This window comes from Magnolia sinica, chromosome 18 (assembly GCF_029962835.1).
Source record: "Magnolia sinica isolate HGM2019 chromosome 18, MsV1, whole genome shotgun sequence".
NCBI classification, from domain to species: domain Eukaryota; kingdom Viridiplantae; phylum Streptophyta; class Magnoliopsida; order Magnoliales; family Magnoliaceae; genus Magnolia; species Magnolia sinica.
The window spans coordinates 35,575,323-35,597,140 of NC_080590.1; the positions used below are offsets into that span (position 1 = coordinate 35,575,323).

Below are 21,818 nucleotides of genomic sequence, written 5' to 3' on the forward strand. Positions count from 1 at the left end.
CTTTTCCCTCCAGGTACTTCTAAAATATCTTTTGCCACTTTCCTAATGCAGTTAGCCATCACATTCGGCATAATGCTTACTTCTCCCTCCACATTCCACTTCCCTTCTTTCATTAATTTATTTTTGAATAACATTATTTTCTATCCTTTTAAATTTTACCACCTAGTTTTAGGACACTCATTAATTTTATTCAATTTCTTCCATCTCTTTACATAAACATCCATAACCATTAACCTAAGTTGCACGGTCAAACTCTCTAGGCATCACCTTACGGTCCTTACATATTGATCTTTTTGGTTTCCTAAGTAGAAAGAAATCTATTTGGCTTGTATATGATCCACATTTGAAAAGTTATTAAATGTTCATCTCTCTTCTTAAAGTATGTGTTTGATAGAGTTAGATTTTATGCCATAGCAAATTAAGGATAGAATCCCCCATCTCATTTCTTCTCCCAAAACCGTATCCTCCAGGTACTCTCTCACCTCTACTTTTTCTGTTCCTATGTGACCATTTTAGTCTCCTACAAATATCCTCTCTGTTTGGAATTTCTTGCATCAGTCCATCCATATCCAATTAGAATTTTCTCTTGATTCTATCCTCTAAGCTTACCTGCATATGCACTAATAACATTGATTATCTCCTTTTCTAACACAAATTTTATGAGTAAAATCAGATCACTTATTCTCTTAACATCTACAACTTTATCCTTTAGATCTTTATCTACCATTATCCCTACTATCATTTATATTGTTTTCCTTTTCTATATAACAAAGCTTATATCTATCAATTTCTCTATTTTTGGCCCCTCTCCACTTGGTCTCCTGAACATAAGCTATGTTAACTCTCCTTAGGATCATCGTATCTACTAACTCCACACTCTTACTTGTCAGCCTTACTATATTCCATGTGGCAAGACGAATCCTATTCTCCTGGACTAGCTTGTTTACCACAACACGTACAGAATGGTGTGGGAACCCTTGCCTACTTCTCACAACAACTGGGCATTGTTGCGGTGCGATGCTTTCGGGAGACGCCCTAGCCAGCCCTTGCCCATTTCTCACTGCACCCGGATTCTGATGCAATGTATCGGTTATAGAGAACGCCCTAGGATGAGTTTGGAATGTCATATTGTTTGGATTCATGTTGGAAGGTTTGGCGTAAGTGTTTGACGCTGACTGCCAACCTGACACAACTCTCCTTTATCCAGGCTGGGGGGTGGCAATGAGAGCATAAAACTCCCACAGGCGCAACGTAATAGACTATTACATAGGTTGATTACAATCAACTGCTATCTAATAGTCTATTACGGAGGTGGATTACAATCGATGAATTAAACCATGTGCATATGCAAGTTAATTATAATCAATGTCATAGGAGCCTAAAACATGTGCTGTCAGGAAAAAAGCTGCACAACTATATCCAAAATGAGTTCATATCATTCAAATACCATACAATGTAAGTAATAAAACATTCGTTCTCAATTTGAGGGGTAAAGATGGAGGAAATTAGGATTTTCTCAAATTTCCCCCATGTAGCCACTCAAATGCTGATTTATTCATCCCATATCCATGTCAATGCGTAAGAATCATGATATATATTGCAATCCATGCTAACATTTGAAAGAAAATTGAAATTTCTATGGAATTTGTCTCCTTTGAGTTTTAGTGGTCTCCGTTTGAGTTGAGATTTCTCCCACAAACCCAAGCTGTGATTCAACAAAAACCAAAAGGAGTGGTTAAAATCACGTAAGGGACAAGACAATGATTTATTATTATTTTTTTTAAAAAGGATTTCCCCCAATTTTCTCATGAATTTTCAGCATTTTCCACGGACCAAAATATCATTGGCATCGCCAAATATCGTTGATAATATTGAAATTATTATGGATATTTGGAATTTTCTATATTACTTGGGGTTTTGGCATAGCTGACCCGGTGTTATCAATAATATCAACAATTTTATCGATAATATTGCTGTTATTTGGAACTAATTTGTTTGATCCTACATAAAAGATCTTATAGCGAGCATGTCTCCTACGAATAGGTGGCTTTGATACCTTATATTACTGCTGGTGATCCTGATCTATCAACAACAGCAGAAGCACTAAAAGTTCTTGATTCTTGTGGCTCAGACATAATTGAATTGGGTGTTCCCTACTCTGATCCTCTGGCAGATGGCCCAGTTATCCAGGTTTGTCTGCATCACTATTTTCTTTCTATGTTTCAATTCATTTTCCAGTGTTGTAATTGATTTTGAATAATTTATAGGCTGCAGCTACACGTGCTCTAGCAAAAGGAACCAACTTCAATGCCATTATTTCCATGTTGAAGGAGGTAAAATCATCTAGATCAGTGCTCTATGTACAAAGTTGTTTATACATGCACACACGTCACTCTCTTTGAGTTTATAGATCCACAATTGCACATACTCACACTATTGGTCAATGTTAGGATGTAAAAATTGGTGACTTGGGTGAGTTTGCTCGATGAATCAAGCTAGTTGGTAAATTTTGACATGGGCAAAAAGAGAAAAAAAAGAAGAAAAAGGAAAAATAGTACTAAAAGCATATTAAGTGATATTGGAATGAAGTTGAAACAGTACATGATAGAGTATCATCATTATTGAAGATGGAGTTTTTTTTTAGCATTAGAGATGGATTAAAAAGGGGCCTTTCCTAATTGAAAGATCATGTAACAATTCTTTCAAGATTAAAATGTAAACTAGACAAATAATGCTTTATTGGTATTTAGGATTCCTTGCATGTATGTCTGGGGGGAAAAAACAAAAGAAAGAAAATTAGACACTCAAAATGAATAACATGTGAACCAAAGAATCAACGTTGCATCATTTAACCAAGATCAACGAGTTAAAATATGAATGAACTAAATACATTTAGATTTGAAAATTAATAGTCTTCTGTTCAAAGCAGAATAAAGATTATGTGTGCCGAGGTAATAAGAAAAGATTCGATGACCTATGGTTTAACTGAGGATATGGTCCTTGATAGAGTGGAATGGCAGCGGATCTTTCGAAAAAAAAAAAGAAAGTAACGAGTGGAATGGCCGTGGAACTCGGATTCATGTAGCCGACCCCAATTAGTTGGGATAAGGCTTAGAGATGATGATGATAAGGTTATGTAATCATTAACAGGCTTATTTTCTTCTCGCGGCCTGGGATTCCACAAGATTATCCTTCTTTCTCCCAGTAGAGGGATTGGTGAAGTTCTCACTCTTTTCCCTGCAGGCCAAATCCATTTTGGCCCCCTTAAAACTCGAAGTGATAGAAGCGCAGTCATTGTCATCATCATCTTAACCTTTTCCCTGTAATTTGGGGTCGGCTTTTAACTGATGGGTTAACAAAAGTTTTATGATCATCTGCCCACCACAATTCAACCTTCCTCTTTTACCATGCTTCTGGAAGTGGTCATGTTAAAGGCTCACAACTCGCCATTTGAGAAGCAATATGGTAATGGAATTCTCTTCCCATGATGTAACATAAAGTGCTTTAGTGCTCCCTTCATTGATCAATCATATCTAGAAGGGCACTCTCATTTGTTGTCATCATTGCCTTGGTCCTTCTCCTAGAAAATTGGGGCTGGTTTTAAAATGGTAGGTTGGCAAAAGTTTTACCATCAAGTGCCTACTAGACATAGACCTTCCTCTTTTACCCAGGTCTTTGATCAGCTGTGGTAGAGGCTCAGATTGACTCCAGTTGCATGCTGGCATGATCCTACCCAGTAATGACCCTCATCCCTCCAATTACACACTCCAAAGGCAAGCAGCAAAGTAGCATCGTGAAGGGGCAGTTGCAGGCAAACTGCTAAGCACCAAACACCCTCACACGTGAAGGGTCATGCTCGGAGCTGGCTGAACAAAATAGTAGGGATACCACCGATACATGATTTTTAACACTGCTCACATGCTAACACAATCATGCTGCTGCCTGCTGCACCGAAAGGGGAATTTGCAACGATTTATTTCTAGAAGGGCACTATCCATTTTCCTTTAAATATACATACTTAGCTTTGCAATCATTAAAATGTCCATTCATTTTTAGAAAGATGTCATGAATGATGAACCAAACTTTTGATCGTGAGTTGCCCCAAATCCTCACCTAGTCTGGCAAAAACTCGCAAAGCTTGATACAAGGTGAATCAAGATATCTACTTTCAATAAATATGAATTTACTTAGCTAATAGTTTTATTCGGTTGGGACTACATGTTTCATCTTAAAGATTTGCTAGAGGCTGCCAAATTGCCAATTTTTGCAACAAGTTCTAGGAAGTATTACTATTAAGTCTAATAGGAAAGTGTGTTGGTTCATTTGTTACATACAATCCGTATGTTGAGATTCTATTAATACATTTCCCAGTTGCACAGGACCTGTAAGAAGTGATTCTCTCATGCATGAATTGTCTTTTAATTACTTTCCTTTCTTGTGTTGCTTAGCAAATAATTTTATATAGATAGGGAATTAATAATTTTGACACTTCCATTTTAGGTCATTTGTATGATGTATTTTAGAAGTAATGATAATCTACCATTGGCTATAGTTTACCTTAACATTTAAAACCCATCTCATTTGCCAATGCATCGCGTGTATGTGACAACCCAACCTTGCAATAGGTTGACCCATCATGAAGATCACCCAGTATAAAAACAGGCTGATCCATGCATTAGGCGGGCCACATGTGTATGCTGAATCGGAATATCGGCAGGTCTAATTTAAAAGATCCACTATTTTCATACAAGTTTGCTCATCTGATGAGTGGACTATCCTGAGTTTTGCTCCAGGTGATCTTCGTGGTGAGGCCCGACTTTCCCTTGGCTTAGATGTCCTACACACGTGACACATTGTCACAAGGGACTGCGTTCAGAGTATTGGTATTGTTACATGTATCAATGACCGGGGATACAGAAGCATGTATTAGTGTTGCCGATACTTCGAAAAATATCGTCATCTGATGGAAACATTGGGGAAAAGGTAGATTTTGCAATGAAAGTTCAGGAGATGTTAAAAGATACGTGCTTACACATGTAAGAAATACAATATTGCAAAAAACAACTAGATAATAAGTTTCCATTTTATAAGGGCCTATCCATGTGTTGTTGAAAAAATCAATATATAAAATTTGTAGCCAATCAATAGATTGGCCAACACTTTTTAATATATAAAATTTCCACATTAATTAACAGAGGAAAACACATATTTTCTAATATAAAAATGAAAAAAATACGATTTGACCAATTTCCCCAAATTTTCACTTAATGCTAATTTTTTCACTACAAATCCATGCCAATGCATGGAATCATGCATGGACATGGATTTCATTGCAATCCATGTTATCATTTGGAAAAAAAAAAGAAGTTCCTTTGGATTTTTTGACTCCTTTTGAGTTGCGGCCCCGTCTTCATTTTGAGTTGAGATTTCTCTTCAAATCCAAACTTTGATTCAATAAAAACCAAGAGTGATCAAAATCATGTAACGAACATTTTTTTTTTTCCAAATCCCCCCAAAATGGAGATTTTTTGGATTTTTGGAAAATTTCTGTCAATTTTCACCAATTTTCACCTATTTACAAATGCTTCCTTGGTATGGTATCGCCAATATCAGGGAACTTTTATAAGGATTCTTCTCAAAATATAATTGATATTGATAAATACCGCAAATATTGCCAATATTTTTTGGAGATTTAACTGCTAGTAGTTTCGGTATCACTAACTTAGCGACACCGATAATATTCCCAATATTATTGATAATATCACTGATATTTGGAACACTGACAAGGAGACGGACTGCATGTTAAAACTAAACCAACAACTAGTTAAGGTGATCTTAACTCTTTTGGTTAAGCTTACCATTTCCATAGATTTCTTTACACCAAATATGATGGTTGAGGGGTTAAAATGGGTGGATTGGGTATTGTATCGTCCATACCTGGATGTATGCCTAAGTTCCAGTAAAACAGTTCCGAAGCCCCACAAAATGCAGTAAAACATATTAATAAGCATTTGTAAATACTTTTCTCCCTCAAATATGGGCTTTTAATAAGTAAATTGGGAGGTTATTGTCGTGACTCACTAGTACTGTGAGCAAGAAAAGATATACACCAGTTTTTGATGGTACTTCAAACCTTGATTGTGAGGCAACACTGGTACAGTTACATCCTTTTCATTGTAGTTAACCTCCTCTTTGCTAGAATGTTGGGCGTGATTTGTTTCTTTCTGGGTGTTGTGTTCTTTGCTCGTTCTTGAGCCTTCTGAATAAAATTTTGTCAATTCTCAAAAAAAAAAAGAAAAAGAAAAAGAAGAAAAAGAAGAAGTTAATATCAGACATGGTTTTCTGTTTTACTGTTTATTTGTTGTATACATGGTTCTTGGAATTAGAAATTTGCACATTAAATTTCTGAGCTCAGGCTTCCATTGCAGGTGGTCCCTCAATTATCCAGCCCAATTGCATTATTTTCATATTACAACCCAATACTTAAGCGTGGTGTTGAGAATTTCATGGCTACCATAAGAGACGTCGGAATACATGGTAATGTAGAACTTTAACTGAGTTAATTACTCCTGTATCTTTTAAGATTTTAATATGGACGCTGTTGGGTTTATTTGTCATTTTGGTTGCACTTATTGCATTGAAATTCAACAGATACAGCATCCTGTCCACTAGCATCTGATTTTTCTAGTAAATCAGGGATTTCATGGCCTTAGGTGGTTACTTTGATTTGATCGTGTGTGGGAGGTGGTTACTTTGATGCGACTTGCGTGTGTGGGAAAAACAACCCAAGCATGTGCTAATGGGTCCAGCTAAGCAGTGCTTCCACCAGCCCTGAGCAAAAGCAACTAGGGCTATTATTGTCTATAATGATTCTGCCCATGCTTAGGCAGACCAATCAGTGCGATTGGGTTGCTTTTTCCCAAACATGTGACTGCACCTTGCATTACCCTTCTATATGGCTTTTGGTAAATTATGGATTGACAGATGTTTACTGCTTTACGATGAATGTCACTGATTGGGATGAAAAGTATTGTGGTCAAAGGCTGGCTTGGGCATAGCAAGCCTTGTGACTGCTGTGAGAAGTCTGATGGTATCTGTGGCTTTATATGACTTGGTAAAAAATAAAAATCTTGGGATTGCGTGATAGAAAATGGCTCCTGTGGGTCGTGGCTGTTCTCTGGCATTAAGTTGGCTAAATAACCTGCCTATCAGTTACCTTAAGTGGATCGGTGTTCTTGACTGTTTCTTAATGGTGTCTTGTCCACTGTGTAGAGGATTCATGCATGTCAATCCAGACTGTACAAATCATGGGCTCATTGTGGATGGAGAATATCCTTAAAATTGCCCTAGTGATCATAATCATCCACTTGGTGTCTATTAATGGAGCAGCTAAAAAGGAAATGGTGAGATGTCCGCATTCAGTTCCCATACAGATAATTAAAATCAACCAATTGGTCTGTTTTTCAAGGTATCCACCATCTAAAGTGGGGCTTTATATTTGGATGCCCTGGATTGCCTATTAGACGCTATTGTTCTTTAAGATAGTTTGCTAGCCCCACTGGCACCCCTCTCCACACGCATGCACCATTACATGCAATAGACTTGCCAACCTCCAAAGTGTGCAGGCACATATGCCCGATGCATGTGGTGGCCCCTACTGTGAAATGCTTTTGATATGCAAAAACCACGCACTCGGCTGGCGGATGCCCATACATGAAAAGAGAAAAGTGCCCAAATTCATACAAGTGGTCTGCTTGATTAGTGGACCATCATGATTTTAGCGTATATCCATCTTCATGGTGAGGGCCACCTTTTGCACCTCTCAGATGCCCCACACATTTGCTAGATCCACACACTGTTGCATATGAATGTATGTGGAGAGGGTTTGTTGGGGGCTTGAAAATGTCTTTTTAAGAAACTTTTATGCAGGCATAGCTCCATCAGTTTAACTTGACGTGCTATGTTACTGGCCTCCTTTTGTTTTCTTTTATTCTCCCAATTTTATAGGTGTCGATATTGCTTTTGTGAGCAGCAAAGATTGATAATTCATTATCTTAATTGATAATTGAAACTGTCTTAATCGGAATTCATCGGTTAGAAGATTTCTCAAGCAAAGCCAATTTACAAACATATGAATTAGTTCCTGACAGTTGGCGGTTTGCAGGTCTAGTGGTGCCAGATGTTCCTTTGGAGGAGACTGAAATTCTGAGAAAGGAGGCCGTTAAAAATAATATTGAATTAGTAGGTCCCCCTCCTTTGTCCCCTCACACATCTGCACTCTTTGCTTGTGTTTGTACTCTTTTTCTATTGCGATTAAACTGAGGAATTTGAATATTGACCCTTGGCTCTAAAAGGGCAAGGGGAAGGCCCAAAAGGACATGGGTGGAAGTAGTAAGGACCATTGTTTTAAATATCGACGATATCAGCTAATATATCCTACGATATATCTTGTATCCCATATGTGCGATATGAAATGCACAGGTAGTGTCGATATATCCCACCTATTTGATCCGATGAGCATTTTCGATTTTTGATCCATTTTTTTGCTATAAATCACGTTAAATTAGTGTTAAATGGTTACAAATATATGATTCTTCATGTTTTCCATGAAAAATCATGGATTTGGAGCTTCGATTTCGAGATTTAGGGGAGATGGGGCAAGTTGCAGAAAATTGGGGAAAATGAAAATTTCTCAATTTCTCGCAAATCAGTTGCAATCTTTGTATCCAAACACAAAATTAGACATGTATGTAACCTTATCTACTGATTCTTCTTTTGTTTTTTGAATGTATTGCTTGTGTTTCCATAAATGTCTTCCTACGTTTATAAATTATATTAATAGAATTTAAATATACTTGCATCAGTTCAGTTGGACAGTGCATGTATTAGGACCCCATACAAAGGAAACCCCTATTATGTGCACTCTTTTTTTTTTTTTTTTGTTGTTGTTGTAATATTTTGATTTCTGTGTATTGATGTCTTTTTCAACAATCCTTGGAAGTTTACATGAAAAATTCGATCATTTTCCAATGTTCCCATGTTTCCCAACAACAACGATACATTAAGCAATACAACCGATATATCCCATGCGATAACCGATATGTATCCGTATCCCAAGAGTGTAATACATTACGCGATAACGATATTTAAAACATTGGTAAGGACAACTGAAGATATGACTGCCATGGTGGAAAATGATTCATGTGGCCGACCCCAATTAGTTGGGGTAAGGCTTATATGATGATAATGATCCTTGGCTTATTAAGATAGTTGTACATATTCATTGCTAAAATGAAGAATAAATATTTTAGACCATGTTTGAGTGCACTATTGTGTAGGATTGCACTTTTTTTTTTCAAACGATGATAATATTATAACTCAAGGGCCGAAGCCAAAATTTACAAATGTACAAAGACTGGGAGACTGCAGCTCCCCCCAAAAAACTGGAAAGGACTCTATGATCTTAAAGGATAGAGCCCATTCAATTACAGGAGATTTTGCCCTACTAGCCACCTAGAGGAACTGCCTTCCACCATTTCTGAAGCAACGATTGTTTCTTTCCTGCTATATGGTCCATATGCCTGCCAATAAGCATAGACGCCTTTTTTTTTTTTCCTGTCTTCTTTGCCCCCTCCCCCTTGCCACATGAGGAAGAAGCTGTCGATGGAAGCTGGTTCAACCGAATCGACTCCAAAACAAAGAAAGAATTGATCCCATAACCTCTTTGCAAAAGGGCATAGCAAAAAGTCAATACTGAGGGAAATAACCAAATCATAACTTCATTAGCATTCATATTGAGCGTCTAGCTCCAGATAGCAGTTACGTTACATTCAAATGTGAAAAGACAAGGGCTTAATGCAGAGCTTTGAAGGGAACTCATCCATCTCACCACAAACTGCTCTCCCTCTTGTAACAATGCCCTCATACATCTTTAATAATTTTGATACATCTATGGGATCCCTTTCCTCCTCACCACCCATGAAATTAAGAGTAAACTTCTGGCTTGCGAGATTCGATCCATCAACCTAATGATTATATGATAGGCATTAGCCTACTACTGTCTTCTAATCTACCTACTGAGTTAGGCAGTTGTGATACTTACCCTGTATAATATGATAATGCAATGTAAGTAATATCATGTAAGATGATATAATGTGTTTGGGTGGGTCGAAGCATGGGTGTTTGGAAAGAACTAATAGCAGAAATTCAAAACAGCTACATAGAGAATGGTATGGAAGGCTGTGTTCAAAATATCTGTTACTAAAAACATACTGCCACATTGCCACTGAAGGCTTAGGATACATTGAAGGGAACACCTAGTTTGAAAGGCTATCTGTGATATACATCAGTTACCTAGTAACAGTAAGATGCTGAAATTATTGGCAGAAAAATATGAAAATGTCTTGCATCCAGCCAAGGTTTAAAGTATTGTCTGAACCAATATGTATTGCCGGATGTGTACTGACATCACCCATGAACAATATGCCCTATCGGCTCGTGTCGGCCTGAAATAGTGCTGTATCGGCAGCGAATGATGTGATACCCCTTCCTTCTAGCTTGTTCCTTTAACTGGTAGTGGAACCCCCTTTTAGAGGGGAGACCCTGGCTCCAGTCCCACTGATTTACCAGTTTCAATCCTGCCTGATCTGACCATATAATGCAAATGAAAAAAAACATATAAGTTCTTGTGTTCATATGGTGTTCATTCTCTTTCTTGGTCTAATCGAGCGATGAGGAAATCTCCATAACAATCTGCCACTTTCAGTTTTCACTTTCTAGTTTCTAATCATAAAATAGAGAATAATAAAATAGGGGAAATAGGTAAAAATGCATACAACAGGTTAATTGTTTACTATAATATTTTTTCCATTTATACTAAGTGTTTTTTTATTTTTTATTTTATTGACTAAGGGACGAATGCAATGAGTGCTTAAGACACAATAAGAGAGCTCCAAGATGGGGTTATCGAGGGCGACAGAATCCCTAATAGTAAGAGGATGTAGAATCATTACCATATAATAGTTTTTTCTTTTTTGGTTAGGTAAGCTGGACTCAAATCTGAGATCTTGCAATTTGAAGGGAGTTATTGAATATTCTTGGTAGCCTGAGCCTCCCTTAAGATCTGGCTCTTGGACCACATTGCTGGGGTGGTGGAAGCTTAGTATTGATAGTAGCTCCTTAAGTAGTCATGGGCCACCAGGGTGTGCTCAAAGATGAGAGTGGAGAAATTAAATTAGCCTTCCTCAAGCTGGTGGGATTGTAAATTGAGCGGAGATTTTGGTTAGAACCAATGCAGAGATCTAGTATTCAGAGTTTCAGTATTATTATATGTATCGATTATTACATGTATTGATGATGAGGGATGCATAAACATGTATCGGTATCTCGCCGATACTTGGAAAAATATCGTTGTTTGAGGGAAACATTGAGAAAAAAGTGGAATTTTTCAGTGAAACTTTAGGAGATGTTAAAAGACATGTTTATACATATAGGAATCAAAATATTATAAAAACCAACTTACATAATAAGTTTCCATTTTATTGAGGCCTAACCATGTGTGTCGAAAAAATTAGTATAAATAAATATATAAAATTTATAGCTAATCAATAGATCAGCCAACACTCATTAATATATAAACATCTACATTAATTAACATTGAAAAAATGCATATTTTGAAATATAAAAATGGAAAAATTAGGATTTCAACAGTTTCCCCCATTTTTTACTTAATTTTTTCGCCACAAATCTATGTGCATGAGAATCATGCAGGGACATGGATCTCCATTGGAATCCATGCAAACATTTGAAAAAAGAACGTTTCCATGGATTTTTTGTCATCTTTGAGTTTCGGCCCGTCTTTTTTTCAAGTCAATGTTTCTCCCGAAATCCAAACTTTGATTCAATAAAAATCAAGAGTGATCATAATCACATAAGGAATAGATCTCTAAAAAAAATCACAAAAAACAGAGGATTTTTTTTTTTTTTTTCATTTAAAAAAAACAATTTTCACCTATTTACGGATGTTTCTCCAGTATCGATGATATTATCACTGGTATCAGGGATATTATTGATGGTAATGCCGATACTATAAGGGATTCTTCTCAAAAGATCGTTGATATCAATAATATCGCAGGCGATATAAGAAAAGATTTAAGCTGCTAGCAGTTTCGGTTTCACTGACTTGGCGATATAGATAATATTGGCGACTATTGATAGTATCTCCAATATTTGGATCAATGTTACCACCCAATACACCCCCCTATTGGGAAACATGGGCCCTCCTGTGTATGTGCTTGTAAACTTGTGTGAGTATGTGAGTGCACTTGCAAGTGTTCTAGAATACAAAAGGTGTTTTATGTGGCAAATTTGTAAGGGTGGTTAGCTAACCAAATTAAAGAAAACGCCGTTGTGCACATATCATATGGAAAGAGACTGATCACACGGTTGGATCCAAAAGGGAAACCTATGGATAAGTATACATGCACATATACATGGAAGACAGAGAATGTGTGCACATTTTAGTATTTAGAGAATATACACTTACAATAGAGGCAATCAGTTCGATTGTAAAAGCCCATCTACAGATTGCAGGTGTTCTCGGGCTGGCTCTTCTAGCCTTAATCTTCCACCTTATATCTGGCTGAATCATGGATCAATATGGACCATTGATTTCTTGTCCAAGATGCATGATGGTAAGTACCAAACTCAATCTTCTCTTTCATCCGTTTGGAGATCATCACATGAGGATTCGTTTAGTTTTCGTGAAAGCCATGGTTTTCATTAATTACATGTGTGAATGGCGACAAGAAAATGGGCCTTTACGTAGAATTCAGGGTGATATTTTGTAACATTTTTGCAATGAGTGCAACTGAAAGTGATATTAGGTTGGATGTGTTTTCCTTTGAATATTAACTAATAGGTTTGCCGAACTGCAACTTGAGGTCATCACTATTGTTGAGCAAGCTAAGCATGTGCACTTTCATGATTGGCTTTAAGTATTAGGTTGAATGGAATTTTGATCAAAGGTAGTTTTGATGTGTTATATGTTGTCTCATTGTTTAACTAGCAATACCACTATAATTCTTGTCTCATTGTTGCCCTTAATATGAGCCCGCACGCAACTTCTTGTGTGTGTGGCATTCGGGATCAGTGTTCAAAATATCGATACTAACGGCCGATATATCGGCTGATATTATTAGTATCGGGCCCTAGCGAGACGAAACTCCTCCGATAACCTCCGGAAGATACCGAAAATCCAAAACTTCGGCCGATATTATCGTCGATATCGCACCTGGGAGAGCATCATTATCCCAAAAAAATGAAAAAAGAAGAAGAAAAACTTTCAACGGTAGATTTCGGTACCTGTAAAGAAGATCGCCTTATCGGAAGCTGTGTTTGATGGGTCATTTGAATCGAAGCCTCTGATTTGGAGAGATTTGGCTGCAAAATTCGCCGAAATCGTTGAAATAATCGGCATTTGGGAGAGATTTTAGGGTTCCGGACGCCGGAACCCTCTCTGCTTCGAAAAAAAGGGCCCCGAGCCCTTATGCAGAAGAGGCAGATGGGCTGGTGCAGCGCACGTCATCGATGTGTTGACGTAACCAAGTTATGTGGGTCCCATCATGAGGTATATATTATATCCAAACCGTTCGTCCATTTGGCGAGCTCCTCGTAAGGCTTTATCCGAAAAATAAGACAGATCCAAAGATCAAGTGGACTACACTGGAAAAAAGCAGCGGGATATTGAACGTCCACCATTGAAACCCTTTTGGGGTCGCAAAAGTTTTGGATCGTATGATATTTGTTTTTCCTATTCATCAAGGTCTTTGTGACCTCATGAACAGATTGGATGGAAAACAAACGTTATGGTGGACCCTACGAATGTTATAACGGTGAGAATCATTGTCCTCACTGCTATTTGTGGTGTGGTCCAATTGAGGTTTGGATGTCACTCATTTTTGGGTTCGTGATTTAAAATGATCTCTCCAAATGGATGAACGGTGTGGATATAATAAATACATTATTAGTGGGGCCATGTAACTCTGATCTCCTTTGAACTGTTTGTGCAACGTGTACTATGAAAGCAGATTGCGTACTGAGTAACTCAGTACCCCTAGCGCACTGAGTAACTGTGTGGGGTCCACTGTTATTTTTTTATTTTATCCACTCCACTAATCCATGTTAAAAGATAATTTTATGGCTTGATCCCAAAAATGAAGCAAATTAAAATCTCAACTGGACCACACCACAGGAAACATTTTGATTGAACCTCTACCATTGAAAATTTTTTGGAGGCCAAAGAAGTTTTGGATCAAGCTGATGTTTGTGTTTTCTCTTCATCCATGTCTTTGTCATCTTATGAACAGGTTAGATGACAAATAAAAATTACTTTGGACCCTAGGAAGGTTTCAACGGTGGAAATCATTATTCCACACTGTTTCCTGTGTAATGGTCCACTTGAGCTTTGGATTTACTTCAATTTTGGTATAAACCCCTAAAATTAGCAGTAAAAGTGGATGGACGGTGTAGATAAACCACATACATTCACAGTGGGTCCAACTGAGTTTACTCAGTACGATAAAAGCACAGAGTGACTCAGCACGCAATCTGATTTCGTGGACGTCTGGGCTTCGCATGAAGTTCATGTGCTGAAAACTTAGGTAGGGTCCACCGTGATGTTTGTGAGAAATCCACTCCGTCCATCCATTTTTTGAACACATTTTAAGACATAGAGCCAAAAATGAGCCGGATCCAAGACTCAAGTAGGCCGAAAACGTGAGGATTGAAGGTCCACAGTTGAAATATTCGTGGGGCCACAGGTTTTGAATCAGTCTAATATTTGGGTATTCAATTCATCCCAGTAGTGATGATGTAATGAACGGTATGGATGGAATGTAAACATCACTCTCGACCCAGGAAGGTTTCAACGGTAGGAATTTCCCTACCCACCTTTTTCTTTAGTGCGGCCCACTTGAGTCTTGGATCCTGCTCAATTTTTGCCTCAAGTCTTAAAATAATCTCACAAAACTGATGGATGGAGTAGATTTCTCACAAACATCACGGTGTGCCCCACTCCTGCGAAAGGATTTAGTAGGAAATCCGCATCCCATCTTGGCACGACACATGCCCATACCTCGTATGGTACACCAGCCAATCCACACCCTCCATTCATTTTCATAAGTAATTTTAAGGCATGAGCCCAAAAAGGAGACAGATGAAAGATTAAGTGTACCATACTACAAGAAAATGTGGTGGCAATGATGTCCACCATTGAAGCTTTTTAGGGCCCATCGTAATGTTTATTTGCCATCCAATCTATCCATGAGGTTTGACAAACCTGGATGGGAAAACATAAATATTAGCTTTATCCAAAAAATTTATAGCCCCAAAATAGTTTAATGGTGATCATTCAATGAACACTATTTTTTGTGTTGTGGTCCACCTCAGATTTAGATCTGCCTTATTTTTCAGCCCATGCCCTAAAATGACATGTTAAAATGAATTCCAATTGATGTTTGGATGTGACTCATTTTCATAAATATCTTTATACATTTATAAATGGTATGCATCATATTTAAATATATTTACCTTAGTTTAATCAGATAACACATAACTTAGTACCTTATACAAAGGAAATTTATTATGTGCACTTCTTTTTTGATATTTTATGATTTAAAAGTGTGCATTAAGGTCTTTTTAAATAATCCCCAAAGTTTCATAAAAAAATTCAACCATTTTGCTAATGTTTCCCCATGTTTCCCAAAAAGTGCAATAAACTATGCGATACAAACGATATATCCCGTGCGATAACTGATACGTATCTATATCCCAAGGGTGCGATACATTGTGCGATACCGATATTTCGAACACTGTTCGGGATATGGATAAAGTGGGCCCCACCTTGTAGATAGCCCGACCCAAAAATTTTGCGGGTCAGCTCATCGGATGGGCCACATGCCTATGAAAGCAGTAGATGGTTTAATGGTAATTGCCAAGGTCCATATTTGGCATACATGTGTGGCCCACCTGGTATGTGGACCATCTTAATCTTTGGGCCAGGTCATCTACACAAAATGGCCCACTCCAAACACGGGAATTGTCAGTCAGGAGACGGGTAAAGGAATTTGTATCTTTGCACTTTTTCAAGGCATTACCATGAAAATCTCGAATCCAAACATTGACTTCGTTGTGTGTTAGTGATGATTTGATATATATGTAAAAATGCCACTGTTACGATTTTACAGCCGATAAACCAAACACAGGAATCGACAATCAAATATAGGTGTTGTCAGGAGACGATGTAAAGTAATTTGTAATTATTGCACATTTCTTTTACGTTACTGTGATAATTGGTGAAACAAACAGGCCCTTAATATAAGTGGATTAAAATCTTGTGAGATAGTTAAACTTTCCACTAATGAAGTTGAATTACATGCAGGTGATTTTGTTTTATTTATTCTTCCTTTTTTAATTTTCTACATTGATTTATATTATGATACAACTATTAAAATTATTTTTCTGCGTCAATGAAGGTTCTGCTCACAACACCCACTACTCCAACGCATCGAATGAAAGCCATTGTTGAAGCTTCCGAAGGATTCGTATACCTTGTAAGTTCCTTTTCTCGGTCAGTTAAGCTGTCACACTCTCCCTTCCTTGGTTGAGCTGTAGGTTTCAGTGGTCTCTTGGATGAATTTGTGGGGTTTGGATTGCCCTATGGTAACTGCAGTTCCGAGATTAACCTCAGTTGGGCAATAATTGATTGATTTTCATGCTGAAAACTTTTCATGGAGTTCATACCAAGATCTTTACCTTTCGCGCAACATTTCCATTTACATAGCATAATATCGGTGCTTCTGCTTTTGACCTGTGGGTATGCATACTATCCTCAGGTTTTGTACAAGCCGGACTCATGGTTTTGTAATCCATACTGTTGATTGTACGGCCTGTGCAGTGGATGGACCATGGCCAATAAATATCCACGACAAGACAAGCCTAACTCTTCCATTAGTTGTCAGTAAAGACATTGTAGAAAAGGATAGATCAGAAGTCCACATTTAACTGGAAAGTTTCAGATTGACCGGGCAAGATATTTCAGCATGGGAATTTTTTTTTGGGGCATGGTCCATCTATGGTGTGCATCAATCAGATCAATCGTCTGTATGGACCACTATGCCCCCCATGTGCAAATAAAGTGCCTAAGCATACTATGGATATCCTTGATCAAGGTGTACGTACACCCTTTTTCTAGTTAGGCTATTGTGCATTGGTCGTCTATCTCATTGAGAGTCATTTCATGTCCGTCCATTTTCATGAAGTTGCTTCCTGTTCAAGCAAAACAATCATATCAATTGCATGGTTGGCCATGTACTTGCAAGTCCATGCCATTGACACTCTAGAGGTGCATCTCGAACCCGTTAGTACTTTGACAACCATTTGATGGCTTATGATTGCCATCTAGCATAGCTATATATTAGGACTAATTGCCAGAATCTTAAGTCTTTGTTTGGATGCACAAGTGAATTAAGTTGTGGACGGCTAGTAAAAAGAAGCAGAAATGAGCAAATTAAAATGATGTTTCTTTCTCTTCAAGCCCAGCCTGAAAATAATGTAATGGCAATTTGGTGCACCAGAAGGGTTACACATATTCAATGCCTCTTTTCAAGAAAATCTTGTCATGGGAAGCAATCTTTGCAATGCCATCAAGTCTGGATTCCAGTGACATGGGACCTTGGAGTTTTGCTTTGTGTGTATCCCAAATTAGGTCCATTTTGGCTAATAAGACTATCTTCCAATGTTCTGATGGGGCAAACGAAATAGCCAATTCCCTTGCAAAAAAGGAGTGGCAAGCATGGTATCCAAAAACAGTTATGCAGCTGTCATTACTTAATAGTAATGGTGGGTACTGTTACGTGTTACGGACCCATAACAGTCCGTTACAGCCCTGTAACAGCCCTTTGCTCTCTTCTTCTTCTTCTTTTTTCAATTTGGCTGTATGACGGCCCGTATTGTAATGGTAGTGACGGTGGTCGTTACAGCCACTGTTACTGTTGTTGAATACATAAGCAAAAGGGTCACTTGGCATATGCTCTTCAGTCTTGTTAAATGTAGTTCTATTTTCTTTGATAAAACTTAGTTACCATTCAAAAAATTGAAAAAAAAAAGGAGCCACCCAATCTTCAGTATCAATGCTAGGGAAGGTAAGTACAAATGCTAGGGAAAGTAAGTACAATTTGGTCATGTCCACTTTATTAGAACAATAATTGCAATTCTATTGGATAGTACATCTGAATGCACCCCTAAGAAATAGACGGCAAGGTGTGCCCAGTGAGTCCTTGTGCAGATAATCAAAGCACTTTTAATTCCTTGGGAGAATTAAACACGCACACACAATGTAGTTGCCAAGTAGGGTTGGCAATGGGCCAGACTGGCCATCGGGTTTGGGGTTTGGGGTTTGGGCTTGATATGGGTTAGACTTGTGCTTGTAATAGAGGCCTGCGGGTTAGGTATGGGCCTGATTTTGAAGCAGCCTAAATAATAAACAGCTCCGACCCAAGCCCAGGGTTTTACAAAATTTTCTATGAAGGCCTGGCCCTGAGAACATGCCGGTTTACTAAACAGGCTGTTTCCAGGTATGAAATTAGGCTTGATTAATAATCCGTCAGGTCGGGCTGATTTTGATCTGGCCCATGGCTACTTGTAACGCCAGGGCAGTCTTTACTATAGTTGAAGACATCAAATAGGAACTCGCTTAAATGAACTGAATTTATCTGAATGATAATGAAGCTGTGTGCTTTCAAAATCCACATGTAATTGGATGCTGACAAATTTCTCTTCTACTTTACATGCTTGGGCATGATAAGATAATAACTTCACATATTAGAGAAATGCTGACATAGGATGCAGGGGGCTGTCAATGGGCCGGGCTCAGACTAGGCAAAACCAATATTTTGAATAGGCCTAGCCTGTAAGACCCGGCCTGAACAGTTCAAACAGCCGAAGCCATCCCCAAGCCTGGCTTGTTGACAGCCCTAATAGGATGGATGCGATAGAAGGAAAGAACAGAATGATGGGTTTTTGCACAAACCATGCATTTCAATATTTCTCCTTGAACTCAATTCCTCCCCCCCTCCAAAATTTATTATAGTCATATGTCATCTACAAATACTTGCGTAAAAGCTTTATATTCCGAGTTAAGAAATAAAAATCCCAAATACGACATATGGATCTAAATTTCTCCCATCCTTTTTTTCTCTTATGTTTATTTCTTTCTTATTTAGTATATCTTATTGGAAATCCCTGAAGACACTAATCTCCCAAAATAAGAAAATAAATTTTTCATTGAAGATCCCTCAAGATAGAAATCTCCTAAAATGAAAAATTACTAATGGCTTAATGACACATAAGGATCTCTATAACCGAAATCCAAGGTATTAAAAAATGGTTACGTAATGGAACTGTCACGCATTATGGGGCTTGTAATGGCCGTTGCGGAAAGAATGGCTTGCGACTGCCGTTATGGCCCTGTAATGGTTGTTACGGGGATATATATATATATATATATATATAGGTTGTAATCAACCATTATTAAATGCCTTAGTGAAATCTATTACTAAAGAGAACCAAGGAGGCCTTTTAACTTCGGACTCCTAGCAATATCCCTTGAAATCTTTACTAAAGAAAGATTCCAAAGAACCAACTACAACCACATATAGATCCATATCTCCTTAAAAATCTCGAAACACAACTACAACATACCCACCAGTTGGAAGGAAATCGACCCAACCGAATTCTTGCTCTTCTTGGGGGAATAGTAGCAATTGATCTCAACGGTTTATCTTTGTCTCACTTCATGGCTAGCTCTGATATCTGATTCATGTTGTAGATTGGCTTGGGATGTAACATGAATTTCTTTCCATTGCTCTTAAGTGGGTAAGCATTTTCTTCTCCACACATCATAAGATTTTGAATGGTAATGGTCTTACCTTCCAAGTAGTAGCTCACATACATCTATTTGCACTGCACCACACCAAAACTCTTGTCATTGATGAAAAAGGCATCAAGCAATAGTGTGTTACCTTGATTTCATTCCAAAATTTGAGGCCGTGCATACTTGGTGAGGTTAACAAGCCTCTCAAAATTTATCTTCAATTTCCACCACCATCTCAATTCCCACAACTGCCTTTGTTGATCACCAACTTGCACTCTCCCTTTTGCCCTACAACTTGTCATGAAGGGATTGATAATTCTCCAATCCTCTTCCTTTGAAGATTTTGGAGACAACAATATGTATTGTACATCGAGATTTGGTATTCCTTCTTCATATATGGATGGATTCCTCCATAACCGTCCCTCTATCACTACTTCCATTTGACTTTCCTCTATTGCATTCATCATCTTTTTTATTCCCTGCCAATTGAACATTGTTTCTTTAATGTCCTTTTAGGACACTCAAAAGTAGTGATGACCAAATTCAAAACATTTGTAGCACCTCATTGATCCCTATTACACCAGAATGTGGCTTTTGATTCACTTCCCTTTCCCCTTTCTCCACCCCTTTATCTAAGGTTTGGTGGGTCTAGATGTAAAAGACACTCATCCCTATTTTCTGCCACTTGCATCATTCTTTTTGTGTTCTTTGGCTTTCCGTGCAAGTTGTCAAGCCTCATCCACAGAATAAACCCTCGTCATCAAAATCTTATGTTGGATCTTGTAATTCAACCCACTAAGGTACCTTGTTATCAATTGATCCGCAGATTCACTGAGGTCATTCCGGATCATGAGGCTGCAGAAGCAGCCAAGCTACATTTAAGTTTTGGCAGTCATATCTTTTTGGCAAAGTGATGGAACTTCTTATAGAGCTCTTGTTCGTAATTCGAGGGCAAAAACTTTTGGTCACACCACCTCTTTCATTTTCTTCCAACCCTCCCAATTTTTTCACGATGCACTTGCAGATCTTCTGGAGTTGGGTTGACCACAAAAGCACTTGACCTTGTAATTGGGTTGTGATGAGCTTAATCTTCTTCTTGTCCATAATCTCCTTCCATAAATTTTTTTTCCTCTCTAAATGAGCCACCTAATCAAGCACTTTTGTACCATAGCTGTAGCCACAATTTACCAAATCAGTTGCCTCTCTTATCATAGGGATGATCGAACGAATCGCAATTGGAACCATGAGATTCCGTGGCATGCTACCTTTCCTTGTACAAGGTGGCTCTCCTAATCCAGTCTATTCAAGATCCTCCTGAATAGCTCCTATAAATCTTGTCTCTAACCACTTCCTCCAGGACATTCCTGTCATGGTTCGCTGTGGATCTCAAACGAGCCCATTGCTGGATTTGCTCAATAATTCAATTTGATGTAGAAATGGCAAAATATGAAAAAAGAAGTGAGACAAACAGATTTTTGTACAAACTGCTCAATTAAAAATGGTTGATTGTTTTAGAGTTTTAATGATGCAAGTGGAAGCGATTACAGGAATTGTGTGATGGAGATGTGGACCTCGAGAACCCAATCTGCGGGTCGAACAACCCGCTTGGTGGGCCCTACATGTGGAGTTGTGTTTAGAGATTTTAAAGGAGAAATGCATCCCATGTGCGGTTGTAGTTTGGTTCTTTTTAGCGTTTCTTCAGTTAAGATATTGGGGGATTTTGTAGGAGTCCAAAGTTAGGTCTCCTTGGTTGTCTTAGCAATAGTTTATAAGGAGTCTTATGTGCCATTAGTCATTAGTAGTTTTCCATTTTAGTAGATTAGTGACTGAGGGATCTCTAATGAGATGTTATGTTATTACTACTCTCTCTCTCTCTCTCTCTCTCTTT

General features: G+C 38.1%; 1 protein-coding gene across 1 annotated transcript in view; it reads left to right on the top strand.

Annotated features, from left to right (window-relative positions):
* LOC131232458 (tryptophan synthase alpha chain-like) overlaps positions 1 to 21,818 on the top strand; it is a 39,945-nt gene that overhangs the window by 12,056 nt on the left and 6,071 nt on the right. The window contains exons 2-6 of the mRNA XM_058228694.1: positions 2,044 to 2,190; positions 2,268 to 2,333; positions 6,429 to 6,537; positions 8,165 to 8,241; positions 16,533 to 16,610. Coding sequence (XP_058084677.1) covers positions 2,044 to 2,190; positions 2,268 to 2,333; positions 6,429 to 6,537; positions 8,165 to 8,241; positions 16,533 to 16,610 — 477 coding nt within the window. The remainder of the gene's footprint in view (positions 1 to 2,043; positions 2,191 to 2,267; positions 2,334 to 6,428; positions 6,538 to 8,164; positions 8,242 to 16,532; positions 16,611 to 21,818) is intronic.